The sequence below is a fragment of the Mytilus edulis genome, chromosome 6, assembly GCF_963676685.1.
Source record: "Mytilus edulis chromosome 6, xbMytEdul2.2, whole genome shotgun sequence".
Taxonomy (NCBI): Eukaryota; Metazoa; Mollusca; class Bivalvia; order Mytilida; family Mytilidae; genus Mytilus; species Mytilus edulis.
The window spans coordinates 72,315,154-72,333,988 of NC_092349.1; the positions used below are offsets into that span (position 1 = coordinate 72,315,154).

The 18,835-nt window shown below is 31.5% G+C and overlaps 1 protein-coding gene across 1 annotated transcript; it reads left to right on the forward strand.

The window, feature by feature from the left end:
• Nucleotides 1–4,872: 4,872 nt before the first annotated feature.
• LOC139528344 (retinal-binding protein-like) lies at nt 4,873–17,994 on the forward strand. The gene is made up of 12 exons (XM_071324286.1): nt 4,873–5,089; nt 5,591–5,654; nt 6,343–6,386; nt 7,203–7,265; nt 8,958–9,146; nt 9,968–10,043; nt 10,370–10,450; nt 11,425–11,508; nt 12,041–12,147; nt 14,348–14,487; nt 14,957–15,105; nt 15,519–17,994. The coding sequence occupies exons 1-12, from the start codon at nt 5,009–5,011 to the stop codon at nt 15,683–15,685; spliced, it is 1,245 nt and encodes a 414-aa protein (XP_071180387.1). The 5' UTR covers nt 4,873–5,008; the 3' UTR covers nt 15,686–17,994.
• Nucleotides 17,995–18,835: the final 841 nt, after the last annotated feature.

The following is an 18,835-nucleotide window of genomic DNA, read 5'->3' on the forward strand; positions in this document are numbered from 1 at the left end:
TATGATTTGTTTTCTTTTTTACGATACAGATTAACGATTACTTTCTGTGTCCTACAAAGGTATAACGCCATCATCCGACATTCAAGTTCGATATTTCTCCCTACTCTCGTTAACAATTAATGATTACCAGAGCTGTAAGCCAATTGTCTGAAATCTCGAACGCATAACCTTGTCCATCAACTAAAAGGGAAACTAAAGGTTACTGATGGATGCAGATGTAATGAGGTCTACACGTCCAGTGGTGTCAATGGGATTTGGATTTTTAAAAAAATATTTCAATAATATCCATTATTAAATGTAATATCAAAAATTAAGATATATTTTAGATATACATCACAATGATTCCTATTCTTCAACTGAAAGATCGACTACATCTTCACATTTGAACATGCGTTTTCTACAAAATTGGAAAGATACACATTCTCTTTTTTGTCACGAACTATGACTTAGTGAAGAACTATTCTGATTCCAAAATCAAATACACAACGACGATTATCATCAAATACTGGAATTTAGACTTACAACATATTTATTGACTTTGATGGGTTCATATTTCACAGAACAGTCGATATATAAGTCCAATACTAAATTGGCATATATATATATTCCTTGAACATGTTGAAGTAGAATTCCTACAAAACCTTCTAAAAATCAAGCAGTAGTACAAAATCATCCTGACACGAGATTTTTTTTTATTTGACGTTCACATATATTGATGATGTTCTGTCACACAATAACCGACTTTAAAAGTTTTATTGGTGGATAACGCCAGAATGCTAGGATAGATTCATCGACATTCAACATTCGTTTAGTTGATGTGTTTCCCTCGGTTTTAGTTTGTAACCGAGATTTGTTTTCTTTCAATCAATTTATGACTTTCGAACAGCGGTATACTAATGTTGCCTTTGTTTGAACATCAGTGTTATCTCCTCTAAACAACGGGAGGCGGCTTTATGATTTGCAAAAAATGTTGAATAACCAGTCTTATTATTACTATATTGAAACATGTTACATATATTTGTAACACTTCCAAAACTCAATCTAACCCTGAATAAGATTTTAAATTACCATCGACATTCAACATTCGTATATTTGATGTGTTTCCCTCGGTTTTAGTTTGTAACCCAGATTTGTTTTCTTGTAATCGATTTATGACTTTCGAACAGCGGTATACTAATGTTGCCTTTATTTGAATATCAGTGTTATCTCCTCTAAACAACGGGATGCGGCTTTATGATTTGCAAAAAATGTTGAATAAAAAGTCTTATTATTACTATATTGAAACATGTTACATATATTTGTAACACTTCCAAAACTCAATCTGACCCTGAATAAGATTTTAAATTACCATCTTAAATATTGCACAAGGAAATTCCGTCAGTTTTTAATGTAGATTTCTAAATTATCACAGATGAGTGGTTTACAGTGCAAAAAGTAGTAATTCATTCATGAAAGTATTTAGATTCAATGCATAGCGTATTCAACACCTCATTAGTTTAATGCATTATTGTATTGACTTGAAAGGCATATCATTCCACACATCATATTTTATAAGCCTAGCATCTTTGATGAATTTTTATAACGTTATTCTTCACTGAACGTTTTTAAATGAAGGTTTTTAAAAAATGAAGTTATAATAAAAGACATTTCTTTTTTTACCCCATAAGGAGCATTTTAACGTGTCCGATTAAAAACTAATTAAATTTATAATGTTGACAATATCTGTGATGTTTATTCCAATGCCTGTATTCAAACTGTAATAGTCTTAGTTCACTTTGTGTGGTCTGTTTTAATTCCCCGAGGGTATCACCATCCCAGTCGTCAACTCTTCTGTGTCGACTTGAGTTATCATTGATATGTTCATGATTATAAATAAACTGTTAAAAAAACTTGGAATGTTTTATATACTAAGGCTTTTCTACCTCAGGAATTGATTACCTTAGCTGTAATTGGCAAAACTTTTAGGAACGTGTGGTCCCCAATGCTCTTCAACTTCGTACTTTATTCGGCCTTTAAATAAAATTTGATTCGAGCTTCACTAGTGAGTCTTTTGTAGACGAAACGCGCATCTGGCGTAAATATAAAATTTCAATCCTGGTATCTATGATGCGTTTATTTACAACCACTGGGTAGGTGCCACTGCTCTTGGAGTTTTAATTCTCGACGGTATCACCAGCCCAGTAATCAGCACTTCTGTGTTTACTTGAGTTAGCGTTGATATTTTAGATTTTTAGATTTACACCAGACGTGGAAATTGGATTGTAATGTTCGTGCCATTAGCGGACCTCGAATTCCTTACCTCTGTGGTAATAGGTTAGTGATTGCTTTATATAAACTATGTAGATATCTTGACAACTCTATGTACAAGACTGAAAGTTCTAAGTATAACAAATGTATTGTACAAATTTATTTGATAGATATATGAAGGTGTGGTATAAACTATGTAGATATCTTGACAACTCTATGTACAAGACTGAAAGTTCTAAGTATAACAAATGTATTGTAGGAACATAATCATAATCAAGAACATATCAATGATAACTCAAGTCGACACACGTTCATGAGTGCCCATGAGACAACTCTCCATCCAAGTATTGAAGCCATTGCTGACGTTTTGCCTGTAAAATTCGAACAAGACTGAACAGTTTAAATAGTAATAATAATGTTAATTGTCATTTATTAGGATTCAGATTCGTTTTTACTTATTTACGAATAAACAAGTGTTTACGATGGGTTATCTGAAGATAATGGGAGGCAACTTTAAAACAATATAAGCAATGATGTTGTACACTTAGATCAGGGAAAAGTTCCAATACCTTTAATTTTTATCTAAATTCTTGATTGTAAGTTAAGTTGTGTATCCAGGGCTATTCAAGGTTGTGAGGCTAAACAAAGTATACCAGTTGTTGAATATCAAATATACTTTTATTACTCTATATTTTACGAATTTAATTACCAACATAAATTTTAGTACTCAACGAATTTTTAGCCTATTGTAATGTTATTATCAGCTATAAGGGTAATTCTAAATCTCAATGTTTACAATGTTGTTGACATTGTTTGTTCGTGTGTGCTAGCGATACTGTCTCGTTGCCATATAATACATATCTCATTTAACGAAACAATTAATATTAATGAATATGTTCTGGCTACACAGATCAACATGCAGTACAGATGGACTTTTCTTTAGGTACTGTAAACCAACTTTTTTCGCGGTTACTTTACTTCGCGTTAAACCTTGTTTGTCCCTTTTCCCTGCGATTTTATTTCTCGATATTCAAATTTACTTGAAGAAGTTGAATTAGTACGTTAATGTATCTTGATTTCTTTTGTCTTTTAGTTTGACAGTTCGACATAATGGGTATCCTTTTATAATATTTGAATTGAGTTTTTCACTGGTTGATATAAAGCGTCAACCTGCGTATGGTACATTATATTAAAATATAGATTCTACCACTGCATCGAGTGTGATACGATATTTATACACTCGAGACAGTTAAATTTTTAAATTTAAAACGCGACGCTCGCCGAGCGTTTTAAATATTTAAAATTTCACTGACGAGAGTGGATAAATATCGTATTACACGAGATTTGGTGGTAGAATCTGTTTCTCTAATGATTTTCAAACGATATGCAGGCAAACGTATTCCTTCTTTTCGAATGATCTGCAAAAAGATGTATTCTTTCTATGTGACGTCATCAGGCATGGTCGCCTTTGTTCATGCCGTCACAAAGGAAATTCAGAGGAAAGCAAGAAAATTCGACGTAATAGTTGGATTTTAACCAATGAAGAACTGAGATCAAACGAACCACACGTTGATTATTTTTTTTATATACAATTGATGCAGAAAGGGATAAATTGACGAAGAATTAGAGAAACTGATGTATACAGCTGTAACTTTACCTTGATAAAATAAAATGAAACTGACAGGAAGTACTCAAAATCATTATTTTACCTACTCAAAATCTATATAAATCGAAAGAATTTAGAGAAAAAATTAACTTGAAGTACGTCCCTCTACAACTATTCAAATTCAGTTTTGATTTAGTAGAGCAATTCAGATCCATAGGGACCTCGTGTAAAACAATTGTGTATCTTTGAAGATGGAGTCTCATTTAATCCCTTCGTAAATTTTAAGGACGCCATCACCAGTTGGTTGATCGTTATGGAATAACCGTTTCACAGATACTACGGATATTCGTTATGTAGTAACTACAATAACCTTCCCTTTTCACGAATGTGACCTACCAAATTAGACTATTTACTGGATTTGTAATAACTTATGCAACACGACAGGTGCCATATGCGGAGTAGTATCCGCTTACCCTTCCGGAGCCCCTGAGATTACCCCCAGTTTTTGGTAGGGTTCGTGTTGCTTAGTCTGGAGTCTTCTATGTTATGTGTTCTGTTCTATACTTTGTCCTCATTGTCTTTTTATTTTTAGCCATGGCGTTGTCAGTATATTTCCAATCAATGAGTTTGACTTTCCATCTGGTATCTTTCGTCCCTCTTTTAATACCCTGTTCTATACCATAAACTCTGCATTTAAGATAAAATATTTACAACCGTTGTTGTGTTAAGTATTCCTCCACTCATGAGTTTCAACTCATTACTGTCGAGTTGTGGACTAAGTATGATCATTCTGTTCTGTAGCATCTACTAAAAGAGTGAGGGAAATGTTTTTTGAATAATGGGACGGATAAGGTGAATGCAATATATAATCTACTCCCCTTATCCTATAGTTGGGGCAGAAGTAATCGGATTTGGTCCATGTGATCACTTCATGACGGGAGCAATGTCTTATTCGCAAACTACCAGTAGGTTATTTAATCTTAAATTGAATACCGTTATTCATATAGAAATATTTTATATATACATTTAAATCTTTTGTCATCGATTACCTGTTGTTGTTATATATTTTTATTATTACACAAACCGTATCATTAAAAAGAAAACATCGTCGAAAAATCAACAATGTGTGTACTTTAATATTCAGGATTAATCAAAATGAGCGAGGCCAATGATAACACGAACAATAACTACAAGAAAAAACCTTTGACTGAGAAGGAGGAACACGCACTTCTACAGGTATGTCACATGCAAGGGCAGAAAAATCATGATATATAACAATTCCGTCTTATAACTATGCTGCTTGAACTAGGAATTAATTCTGCAAGAACATATACTGAGTTTCAATCGTCAGCAGCGAAAATACAAATAGAATTTGCATTATTTTGTCATTGGTGAAATTAGTTTTTGGAATTTCTGTGCGATGACATACTATTGTTGTATGAAATATTCCTGTTAATTTTAGAATTCAAGGTGCAAAAATGCTGTTCAAACAACACGTTTTTTCATTTTTATTAACAGAACAATTCTGCTCTTACAATTATAATGACAGCCTTCCTATATTATTATTCGATGTAGTCCAGGTTATTTTAGTTTCCTATGTTCACATTGAAAGCCTCATTTTTAATTAGGAAACGGTAATAACTTATTTTAAATCAGATGAGTAAAACTTATATGTATTACAGTTCTTTCTATATGTTTTTTAAAAGATGTCAGACATATTTAATTTTGTTTTCTTAGTTCAAGGAGCTTACGAAAGACGTAGTGGATCAAATTAATTATGATTTGGAAAAGTTTCTTCGAGGTAAGACTCGCAACTTGTAGCATAATATATGACTTGTGTTTATAGATAGAATCATCCGTCATGAATCATTAAGTACCATCAAAGTCTGTATTTGAACTTATCTTTATTAGTTGTAGACAATGACGTTAATGTAAACAACTGAATTAGAGCAAGCTCACATTATGGTCTTCAACAATGAGGAAAAAAAACTTGTATTATACCTTTTACTGGCCTAAACATAACAAAAGATAAAAAATCTGAACGAAAAATCAAAATAAATGGAAAGAAATCAATATAACTGGCACCTGACTTTGGAAAGCAAATAAAAAGTGTGTTTTTCATGTTATATAATACATTCGTGTGAGTAAGAGGGCTTTGTGCTGCTACATAGAACACGAGAAACACACAATCAATCAATTAAACAGATCATGTATGTTGCAATAACCATGTTTACAAACAGTTATGCAATAGGTATTGTTTTTCATTTCCGGCGAATTTCAATAAATAAGAATTTGTTAACTGAAACTATGAGTAATTAAATGTAATCTTTTCAAATTGCAGTGCTTCAGAATCAATGTACATCATTTTTTTCATTGAGTAAATTATGATTTTAAAAATGTGAAGATTATACAGTGATATTGTACATGTATGCTAATATAAACACATTTTGTCTTTAGACTTTTTTATGGTTGTGTTTCATACTTTACAGCTCGTTGTTTTGACGTTAAGAAGGCGGAACAAATGTTACGGAATGTAAGTTTTACTCAATTCATTTCATTTAGATTGCTCATTCTGTCTTTTGTTTAATTTTAAGTACAAAGGATACATGTTTTGTATGGAACTTAGACATTGTATATCAAATAGTTTTTTTTTATGTTGTATTTTCCATTTTGTTTTATTCAATTATTCCACAGGTGAGTCTGGTTTTTTTTATTTACCATTGCTTAAAATTCAAGAAAAGTGTAATACAGACACTGTTTAATACGTATAATTCATAGCCATCAATTCCTCTCTTCCAGAACAACGACAATGAATTTGTTTTGTTAATCAATATATCCTGGTTTTGATGCAATCTTAACAAAAACACAGAATAAAGGCAATAGTAATATACCGCTTGTCAATAGTCATAAATAGATTTAACTGAAACAAATCCGGTCCACAAACTAAAACTGAGACAAAACACGGGCTAATAAACGAAAGTGAAAAAAATTGTTATTTAAGAATTCAAGATCATAATTTGATATGTCAGACACGTTTCATATATGTAAACATCTATTTCAGATGCTAGTTGATAAAAGAACAACAACTGTGCATATAACACATATATAATAAAATAATTATTTATAGAAAAGCCAAGTCATTTAATTTTACGATAAACAGATTTAATTCCGAAAAGGTCATATAATTATGTTATAAAGGTCATTTAAACTAATAAATTATTTATAAATTTAAATGAACTAAAATAAATGTATGTTACTACCTGTTCAATATTTATTTATGTATATAAATATATGTTTAGTTCTCAACCATTAAAATAGTTCAAGGTTGAATACTTGTTTTTTTCTACAGAGTGTTGAATTTAGAAAGACAATGAAAGTCAATACATTATTAAAAGAATACAAGTCACCAGAGGTATTTTAATATAGTATATTCATATTATTATATACAATCTTAAGTAAATTAGATTTCAATTTTAGATACAAGAATGCCTCCTAGGTAATTTGTTCCTCACAATTAGAGCACAATGTAAAACAAACATGTCAAACACAAATGCACAAGAAAATATACAAAAAATGATTAAAACTAAAAAAAAATTAAAGAAGAAGCTTCGATGTAATTGCAAAAGGTTTTTTTTTAACAAAATACGAGGTAATTCAAAAAGATGGTAGTCCAAGAAAGTGACAACATCAATCGTTAGACTATATCAACCTACGGAAAGAATGGAGAAAAACAGTCTTATCCTTGACCTGGAAGGGTATTTTCTGGAGACAAATGCGGGTTAAACCTTATGTTGTATCTAACATGTTTTAGTAAACCTCCTACTTATGACAGTCAAGAACATGAGAAGCTTGCAAATGCTAAAACAACAACCAAAAGAATTGCATCAGGTACAGAGAAGACTGAACATTAAGGTTCTGATTCAGACTGAAACAAGCACATTTTTCAATGCCATCAATATCATAAAGACGTATATGGAATACATAAATAACAAAATGTACAAATAAAGCTGCACTGACTATAAAATGCACTGTTACTAAAAGAAACAAAGTTTGTATATACAACAAGGTGGAGCCACAAGGTTATAATGGACAAGAAGAAATCAGAAAGACGAAGCATAAAGGAAAAAACAAGAACAGAACAGGAATAAGCACACCTCGTTTCCAGCGAAAGCTGACAAAAATCGAATACCTTTGCAATTATTTATTTTCTTTTATTTATTAACGAATTGCAGTTTATGGATTTTTTTTTAGCATAAAAATGAGAAGATATGGTATTGTTGCTAGTGAAGCAACTCTCCTGCAAAGACCAAATGACATAGAAATTAAACACTATAAATCAACGTACAGCCTTCAACAATTTGTAAAGCTCATATTGCCTAGTAAGGGTTCAAACGGCCCCGAAATGACAAATGTAAACAATTCAAACTACAAAACTAACTGCCTGATTCATTATGTACAAACTATTAAACTAAAGAACAAATATGACATAAGTCAACAAACTATAACCACTGTATTACTGCCACATACAGAATGTTGAGGTGTAAATTTAGATAATTTGATAATTCTATTCAACTAGGGTTGACATTTTCATTTATTATCTTTAAACTCATGGTCGGTCAATCTGTTAGAACTGTTAACGTTATCCTGTTCGACTTGCTACTATATATTCTTTGTTATTAATAATAATAACGTGAGCTATATATCGATGAGATTGTAACAACCACTATTTTAGTAATAGGTCGTAAAGTCAACTTTGTATAAACGTTAACGAGACAGAAATCTACGTCACAAGAAACATTTTATTAAGAGGTCTATGTATAAACAGCAATCAGGTTTGGTTTAAATACAAATCATTTAGAAGGTTTTTTGTGTCCTTAGTTTTGTACCATAAAAAGTTGTCAAGTTGTTACTTAAATAAACTCATCATATAGACCAGGATTATAACATCTATAATTTCTACATGATGTTGGTTTTTTAACAAAAAGGATGGCATATATTGCAAAACTATAGAAAACTTTCTCTAATTGTCTTCTCATGTGTTCTTTTTTTACTTTGTCCATCTGTATCATTAATGCACAAAATTAAAATTTAATTTTTAAATAAGGTAATGAGAAAATATTTAACTGGGGGATTTTGTGGTCATGCTAAAGATGGTTCACCAATACGTGTAGAATTGTTTGGAAATCTTGATCTTAAAGGGCTGATGCGATCTACAAAGAAATCTGATTTTGTAAAGAATAAATTACACGAATGTGAGTGGACTGTGAGCGACTGGGCAGAACAAAGCAAAAAGGTAAGTATGTATATGAAATAGCTGATACTTTTCGCCTCATCTTGCTTGTAATTATATGATTCACACTGATTGTTCATTGTTTGAATTATGCCCAGTATACAATTGTTAGTAAATGTCATAATTATGAAACGTTTTTGGTGCGTCACCATTTCTACCGAACTTTGATATTTTTTGTTCACCCATCTAAAACGCCCCTATGGTGCATGGGTTATGCAGTCTGATGGCCTATGCAATGCAGTCATATGTCTCTACAGGTCTACCGTTTGGGTTAAATTTCAACAAAGATAATTTGTACTTACATTTTGAGGGGAAACAAAATATCTTGAAAGACAACTGACAATAATTATAGATTGGTTGCTTATTCTATATCTGTTTATTTTTTTAATTCCTTTTTTGTTGTTGAAAATATGCTGCACGTTTTCTTTCAAGAGCTGCATAGCCATTCATGCAGGATAATTTTGCACCTCATATTGAAATCAGATCCCCAAACTAGCTTTATTGTGTCAGAATTAGCCTATTTAAGTTAACCGCTTTAATTATTCACATAAAAATTACAAACTTCGATTTTATGTATTATCAATAGTTAGGCTCGTCAAACGGCAGAGCAGGATATAGTGATCCCTTCCCTGTAAATGATGTTGCACATTGATATAAGAGAATATCAAAACCTCAATTTCTGCGACGCCTTAAAATATTGACCGTTTTCCAATGAAAAATGCATCGCATTTATTACATAGAATAATTGTCATTACCTTACATAATACATAATTATCAACAATCATAAACAATTCAAGTTAAAACACACATATTTCTTTACATAGTTGGGTAGACCAGTAGATGGGATGACAGTTATTTGTGATATGGCAGACATAGGAACATCAGCATTGTGGATTCCAGGTAAAGTTAGAAAGTCTTCCGATGGAAACTTTTCTCTACAAACAACTTTTTTTTCCTTTTTAAAAAGAATTAAAACAGTTAAACTGTCCTCCGTCCGGTGGTTATTATTGTTTTCTGTTTTTTTTAACAAAACACTCGAAACGTTAACTTTGTGTGTATTTTTAGGTATCTTATTCTTAAGAAATATTCTGAAATCTAAAAATAAAAAAATAATATTATTTTTGAAAATCTTACCACTTACCAGTTAAAGTATTAATGACAAGAATTGTAACAATAATGAGAAGGTTATTTTCATCATTTTTGTTTTTTTGTTTTTAATGGTCTAGGTATAAAGCTGCACCTTCATTTAGTAAAGGTCCTGGAAGACAATTATCCTGAAATGTTGAAGAGACTGTTGGTTATAAATGGTCAGTAAATTACAAGTAATAAAACTTAACAATTTGGTACAATTTTATTCGAAACTTTTGTGGTGAACTTTAGTTCTTGCGGTCTCGGAAAAATATGAGGTCTATTATTTGATATGACTAAATTGAGTTGGAGTTATTTCCCTTGTCTGCTATTTTTATGAGGGATTTGATTTTCTTATTTGACTTGAAACATACATTACATACATGTCTGATTATCATGATTATTGCTAGATCGTATATGACCAAGCAAAGATAAAATTATTAAAAAAAGGCTTTCATTGAAACAAGTTGGATTTGAAAACATTAACCCCCAACATAGCATCAAACGGAAAGTAACTAATGTTCTTCTTGCGTTAGTCAAAACTTATCTAAACAAGATATATCACAAGGAATAAGTGTGTTTTTATGGTTAACCATATTGAAGTATAATAGCACGCTGTTCATTGATTAACTAAAAAGTCAATAGGAATCAGTAACAAGAATCAGGCCTCTTTGTCATATATCAAACGTAAGAGAGTTTTCTTTGTTTTTATCGTGAATGATAATAAATGCAAATATATCTGTCTGTGTGTAAACTCACATAAACAACCATAAGTTTTTTTTGAGAAAATTCGATTTGCAAAAAGGGAAGACACTATTACATTATTGCATCTACACTTCAGAATATATTCAGATATAAAACAGAGCAATATTTATTTAGTTATTAATTCCGGAAAGAACTAGGAATTATGTCGAATATCATTTATATAATCCCACCACTCATTCATTTAAACTCAAATGTACGTAGGATAAAAATTTTGCAATTAATTTAATACCATAAAAAAACTTTCTGACCGATATCATAAACAAATAAAAGTTATTTGTCACACATCTGAAACACACCGGTAATTAGGCAGGAATGTTAATTGATTTCTCAACTTATGACTACTTCTTGCAAAGTCTCGCTAATTTTCCATCCAATATTTACATTTCAGCACCATTGATATTTCCTTTACTTCATAAAATTGCAAGGCCATTGCTTAGTGAAGATACACGACAAAAACTATATGTTAAAGGAGGTATGTTGGTATGAAACACTGTTTCAATTTGTATTATTTATAATTTTCGATCTAATTAGTAAAAAGGGAACCAATTAAATGGTTATGAAATAATTAAAACAAGAATACCGGACTCCGAGGTAAATTCTTAACAGGGATGGCTACAAAACTGACAACGAGTAAACATTTGTACTACTCTCAGTACTCAAAATATTTTTTTTTTTAAATCTGCATCTGATTTACTACGTAACTATAGCATTTACGTTCCCATACAAATGATTCAAACGGTTTTAAAAAAACTTGTCGGTAGCACTCACTGTGCCATTCAAAATAGCATATGTTTCTCTAAATGTTGACGATGATGGTACAGTACAGAACAGCACAGTGAAAGTTCAGAAATCGATTATAAATTTGTTGTTGGTTTTTCGTTTTGGCGGGAAACCTTTTTAAGAAACTTTTATCTATATAATAAATCCAAACGTGTGCCCACAAAAATTCAAATTATGCCAAACCGTTAGAATAGAAACCTTTAAAACATTTTGCTGTATTGTAGATAATTATAAAGATTTACTGTTAAGTTTTATTGATGCCGAAAACTTACCGGCGTGTTATGGTGGTACTTTAACTGATCCAGATGGAAATGCTAATTGTACGACAATGGTGAGTAAACCAAAAAACAACATTAAAAAGACTTTACTTTAAGACGGTTATACAGATAACTATATAAATAATCTTTCTTAAGTCCCTCATCATAGAAAAAGTTTAATAAAAAAATGCGAACATATCAGTTGTCTTATTGGCACTCATACCACATGTTATTATATCTATATACATGGCATATATCACCTGTATATTTACATTTATCGCTATTTTGGAGATTTTTCATGCTACTCGCTTAAGATGGAAAAATTGTCGCTAGAAACAAAGTAGGGACGTGGCGTTGATAACGAAATTGACATGAAATTGACAACGTCGTCATAGGTAAAATAGCAATAAACAGATTATCATTGGTCATCTCAATTCGATTGCCTTTCTCGCTTTCGCCGTCCAGGCTCAAGCGAAAAAATCAATCTCGTTGAGATGATCAACGATAATCTATACAAACATGACTGTCTCTCTAGTATCGTTCGCCTCTCTTTTAGTATTATATTCAATTATAATGATTATATTCAATACAATTGTATTAAATGTTTTGAAAAAATAAACATGATGAAATGATGAATATTCTCTTTATAGTCTGTTCCACAATAATGGATCAGAATACATAAAAGATTTCTTTATCAATTCTATTGTCGCTTCCGGTAGTATTTAAAGCACTCAAATGTTAACACAAAATAGTTTCTTTTATTCCTGACAGTGTCAAACTTCTCACCTTTCTAGTTCGTATTCGGGATATACGAATGTATTTCTTGTATTGTTTGAGGGTAAAATGAAATAAAATGAAATCGTTTACTCATGACAAGTTGTTGATGTATTTGGTTCATTCAGAGCAGTATTTATTTGCGTTGACCAGAGGTTGAAATCATAAAACTTTGCTTAGTGCTCGGAGCACGAAAATCATGCTCGAAACATGAAATTCAACATTTTGATTGGTTGATTTTGGAGTATGAGTACAAAAAAAAAATTACTCGAAAGTTTTATGACCGCAAGGTCTGGAAGTTTAAATATCCTATATTGAATCCAGTTTTAAGCCAAAAGAAAAACCATGCAGAAACATTTGAGACAGACCTTGCAGGAAGAAACTCGCATGCCGCAGATACAACTTGCAGATCTGACAAAACAAATTACTCACGATAATCATTAAGAGTACTTACTATATCAATACTTTGATTGTTGTCATTAATTTCGACTGACTTACTGACAACCTGAGTGCTTCTCTGGTATTTTCACTGATTTAATTACTCTAAAATAGTTATCGTTAAGTCTTTAAAGTTTGTCTTTTGAAAGTGATTTGTATATAGGATTTGAATTTTATTTATCTATATAATTAATCATTAACATAACAAATTATATTAATTTCTGGAAAAAACTTAATTTGAATGATGTTGTGTTCCAAATTGATTGTTGTCTTGTTTCTGTTTACATGTTATGTTACAGCACAATAAATGAGACTTGGCGAAAAAGAATCACAGTACCCGATTTTACTTTGATTTTCATGTATTGCAAACTCTATATTTTCCGGTGTTACTTACACGATAAATTTTAAATGCAAAACACCTTAGGCATGACACGGGTTATGTTCTTCTCATATATGTTATGATAGTATGATACTAAACCCCTAACGGGAAGGATTGTGTCTGATATTCATATGATGAAATCATAATCTTTCAATCAGTTTAATTGAAGTCTGGAGATGGCATGTCAGTTAACTGCTAGTAGTCTGTTGTTATTTATGTATTATTGTCATTTTGTTTATTTTCTTTGGTTACATCTTCTGACATTAGACTCGGACTTTTCTTGAACTGAATTTTAATGTGCGTATTGTTATGCGTTTACTTTTCTACATTGGCTAGAGGTATAGGGGAGGGTTAAGATCTCATAAACATGTTTACCCCGCCGCATTTTTGCGCCTGTCCCAAGTCAGGAGCCTCTGGCCTTTGTTAGTCTTGTATTATTTTAATTTTAGTTTCTTGTGTACAATTTGGGGTTTAGTATAGCATTCATTATCACTGAACTAGTATATATTTGTTTAGGGGCCAGCTGAAGGACACCTCCGGTAGCGGGAATTTCTCGTTACATTGAAGACCTGTTGGTGACCTTCTGCTGTTGTTTTTTCTATAGTCGGGTTGTTGTCTCTTTGACACATTCCCCATTTCCATTCTCAATTTTATCTACTCTACTGTGATGACAAATGTTTCAGATTTGCCAAGGTGGACCAGTACCAGAAGAGTTTTATTTTGATAATGCAGATTTAAAGGATCAGATGGAATCTGTAACAGTACCGAGAGCTGGGAAAATATACATAGGAGCTAAAGTAGATAGATCATTGAGTGTACTTAGGTAATTAATAAGATAACTTTGATAATTTTGTTAAATATAAAACTAATTTCCTACATTTATCTACATCAGGAACGCTCAAACCCAAAAAGAAGTATAGATAATCTGATACGTAAAAAAGTAGGTAAAGGATAAAATATTGATATGTTGCGTTCTATAATGTTCTTATATATCAATTTGTGTATAAATGTTTGGAATATATCAACAAAAATAACTTAGGGCTTTGGTCCCGTTGAACGGTACATGATCGAATGTTTTAATCTCCTTTTTAGTAAAGTTGGCCTTACGTTGCGCTAGCTGTTCTGAGTATGCAAATTTGATTTTCGTGTCCTTAAACAATTTAAAGTTACAGCTTATTTAATTTGTTGTGTCCATACAGGTGATTGCGATCATTCCGGACGCACGTTGCGTCTGTCCGGAAATCATTATTATTCTATACAATTTTTACCAGCTGTACTTTGGTTAATTGCAGTTGGGAATTTCAAACAGAAGATCACGACATAGAATTTGGACTTTTTTATGAGGAAAATGAAAAGTACATTCCCATTATACCTGTGACAAGAGCTGATAGTCATGTTGTTACTCATGATGGCACGTATACTTGTGAAAAAGTTGGAAAATGTGAGTAGTTAATATTATTAAGTTTTGTTCGGCTTATACATAATTAAATTATAGTTTGTTCTCATTTTGCCGCTATGCATCTTCTAATTTATACATTTCATAACTATTTTTTTTAACAATTCTCGGGAAGAGTTATGAACCGTAAATTTGAAGCGGTTACGTCTAAAATAAAATAACCGTGCAAAGTAACGGTGGAAACCGACCGGAACCATGTCATAATATTTATAAAACAAAATCATTAATGATTCAGTAAAAAAAATTGACTACATGGTCACGTAGTCAGTAGGTGAATGGTTGATAAATTAGAGGGATGTATAATATTCTTCACGGACAAAATGCATAACAGATATATATCAGCGATGTGACATCTGTATATTTTATTCTTTTGTATTTTTTCTTAATTCTCATTTCAGATTTCTTGTGTTTCGATAATGAATATAGTTGGACTAGATCAAAGCAGCTTCGATATACATGTGAAGTCTATGAACCAGACCAGACTATGTTTTCAGAAGACGTCACCAAGCTGATGAAGGACGGTGACGTCAAAACATTAACAGAGAAATTTAAGTCACTTAATTGAATGCTGAATATGTTTCTGGTTGTACATTTGTTCTTTTTGTTTAGGGGCCAACTGATGCCCGCCTGCAGTAGCGGGATTTTACCACTAGGTTGAAGATACATTGGTAGCCTTCGGCTATCTTCTGCTCTTTGAAACATCCCCAACTTTTATTCTCAATTTTAAATGTAAAAGTTTTAGTTCCATCATGAAAGATTTAAAAGGTGCCAGGCATACAAAATGTTGTTTTCTAAAGCCAGTGTTCCTGCTATATATGTTATCCTATTGTTTTAGCTATTCTTTGCTGGCCTCTGACTTTCTTCCTACAAAAAAGTTCAATCAAAAACAAAATCTTGGTCGAAATGAAACTGTTAACTTATATCCATTCTCGATCTGATATAACACACACATGATGAACGATCGACACACGGAATGACTACCATTCTTACTAGATGTGTTTTGTAGACTGTTGTTTGCTTCTTTGGTCGTTTTTCGTTTTTTTGCCATGGAATTGTCAATTAGTTTTTACCATTGACCTGACTGTTTCTTTTGCATCATCCTTCTATCTTTTACAAAAAAAAATTTACTAAAAATTTATACAGAAAGGTATTATGAAAGTCTCAGAAGATCGTCATGGATAAAATGTTATAAACACTTGGAAAGCTAACAAGACATTATGTGATAGAAATGTGGCTTTAAATAACTTTAGATGCTGTGTCAATTGATCGATAAACAATCATATCAAGCCTTTGTCCTTTAATTCGTTATTTACTTAATGTTTATAATATTTTGAATGGATTGTAATATTTGTATTTTATCTCATTCGTCATCTTTTTGTGGTGTAATACCAAAAAATAATAGTACGTCATATCCGGTTTCAAACGTAAAAGGGAAATAAAAAGCCTTTGAATTTACCAGTTGTAGGAAATTAATCCATCATTCCATTGCAGTAAAATATTTCTGAATAATAAACATATATCTTGGGTGCTTTTCAAAGCACCATTATATTTATTTGATGTTTCTATTGAATATTTTTGAAGCTTCAGGTTACATGGTTACTTCCGCTTGTACTCAGTGAATAAGGGGTGAAAAGTATATAGGTGAACGTGCAGTGCTAATTATAATCGTTTATGCAATGCAATCTTATGTGAAATTTGGTCTATTGTACTGGACAGAATAAAACTTTACTCATGCCAAGTATTTCTTTATTTGAAACAAAGATAAATTCTGCACAATTTTTCAAAAAGTGCAAATTTTACATAGACTAATAGGAAAAGCAATGGTGGTATTACACCTTGACAATATTTTATGATTTTAAGTCCTTTAGTAGCTATTTCAGTTAAGTTACTCACCTCACATTTTGAACACTTGGTGTTTATAGGAAGTTAATACGTGTTTGTAGTTGTTAAAAACAGCAATGCATATTAATTGCAAGTCAGGTCAAAAAAAGGAGTGTCAATGGTAATATCCACTTGAGACCAAATAACATTGAAGTTAGCAACTGTAGGTCACCCCGTTGCAATTTTAGTTCTTTTCGTTAACTACCTTCATTTGGCTCATGTGTAACATGTAGTCAACGCATAGTTTTCATGATATGAAAACAACCTACTTGATATCAATTTCTATCTTGCCTTCTTGTTAAAAGGTTCAACATATGCAATTGCAGGATGTTATTTCTTCAAATTATTTTATCAATAGTAATTTCGAATATATTGTAATCGAATTTTGAGGGTTGCAGTCACATGTTGTACTGTGGAATATTGTTTGCGATTCCTATTAACCTGTGTATGCATTGGGTTTTTTTCTATCGATTTATGACTTTTGAACAGCGGTATACTACTGTTGCCTTTATTCATACAATTAATTCAGGCTTTTTTAATTGTTTATTTTCCATGGATATCACACATCCACTACCTATCTTAATATATAGTCTAATGCAAATCTAAAAGACATGAATCAAAACAAACCAATCATTTTGGACTCATAACCACTTTGTATATGCGTCGGTACCCTAAAACGACTTCTTACGTTGAAGATGTTATGAATGTGTTTCGAATATGGAATATGGAATTTATTATGGTTTGCTGTTTTAGAAAACTAAGAAATATTTTCTAACATTACAGAATAAATTATTTCAGAACAATTATATGGTTCTGCAGCTCTTGGGAAGTAGACTATTGCTGATAATGTTAAATCGATCAGTGTAAATGGTTCAGAATGTAAATGTGTTTAAATAACTTTTTTATTTTAATATTTCGTATAGATCACGTTTGTTATTACCCTTCATTAAATATAATGTAAATGTATATACCAAGTAAAAAATGACAAATTTGTATCTTGTTGATGACTTGGTGTTTTTGTGTGTTGTGTTTTCCTTAGATCTATGTATGCATGTTTATTTAATTCCAGGTAATGTTACATCCTCAGCTGCCTTTCACATTTATTTGAAGAAATGATTTTTTTATTTAAAATATCTCAAACATTCTAGTTTGTTTTATCGCTGGGTATCGCTAGTTCAGTAGGCAATGAATGCTCATTAATATGGTCATATTTATAAGGTAACTGTTTACAAATTTTTTTACGTCAGGAATAGATTACCTTAGCTGGATTTGTCAAAACGTTTAGGATTTTATGTCCTCAATGCTCTTCAACTTCGTACTTTATTTGGCCTTTTAAACTTTGTTGGATTTGAGCGTCACTGATTAGGCTTTTGTAGACGAAACTCGCGTCTGGCCTAAATACAAAATTAAATCCTTGTATCTATGGTGGGTTTCTTTACACTCAAACATTACATGGATATCTTGGTAATTGTGTATACCCAGTAATGATATTTTCAATAAGTTTTTTCTCTCTCTTATGTTAATAAAATTGTTTGTTATTCTCGTGGGATTTTGTCTATGTGTGTTACATTTTAGTGTTATGTCGTTGTTCTCCTCTTGTATTTAATGCGTTTCCCTCGGTTTTAGTTTGTTACCCCGATTTTGTTTTTTGTCCATGGATTTATGAGTTTTGAACAGCGGTATACTACTGTTGCCTTTATTTGTCCTCATTAATGCTAAAGTCTACATACTCTCTTGTTTGGGCTTTCTTACGTTTGATATTATAATTCCATATATCCTGCAAGTACCATACAAAAACAGTCCCAGATTTGGGCAAATTATTATTCTACAGGTT

What these genes read in the sequence shown, in the direction of transcription:
- LOC139528344 (XM_071324286.1), top strand. Translation starts at nt 5,009, where the DNA reads ATGAGCGAGGCCAATGATAACACGAACAATAACTACAAGAAAAAACCT. An exon ending in CGGAACAAATGTTACGGAAT is followed by an intron (nt 6,387 to 7,202) that starts GTAAGTTTTACT and finishes TTTTTTCTACAG; the next exon opens with AGTGTTGAATTTAGAAAGAC. An exon ending in ATCAGCATTGTGGATTCCAG is followed by an intron (nt 10,044 to 10,369) that starts GTAAAGTTAGAA and finishes TTAATGGTCTAG; the next exon opens with GTATAAAGCTGCACCTTCAT.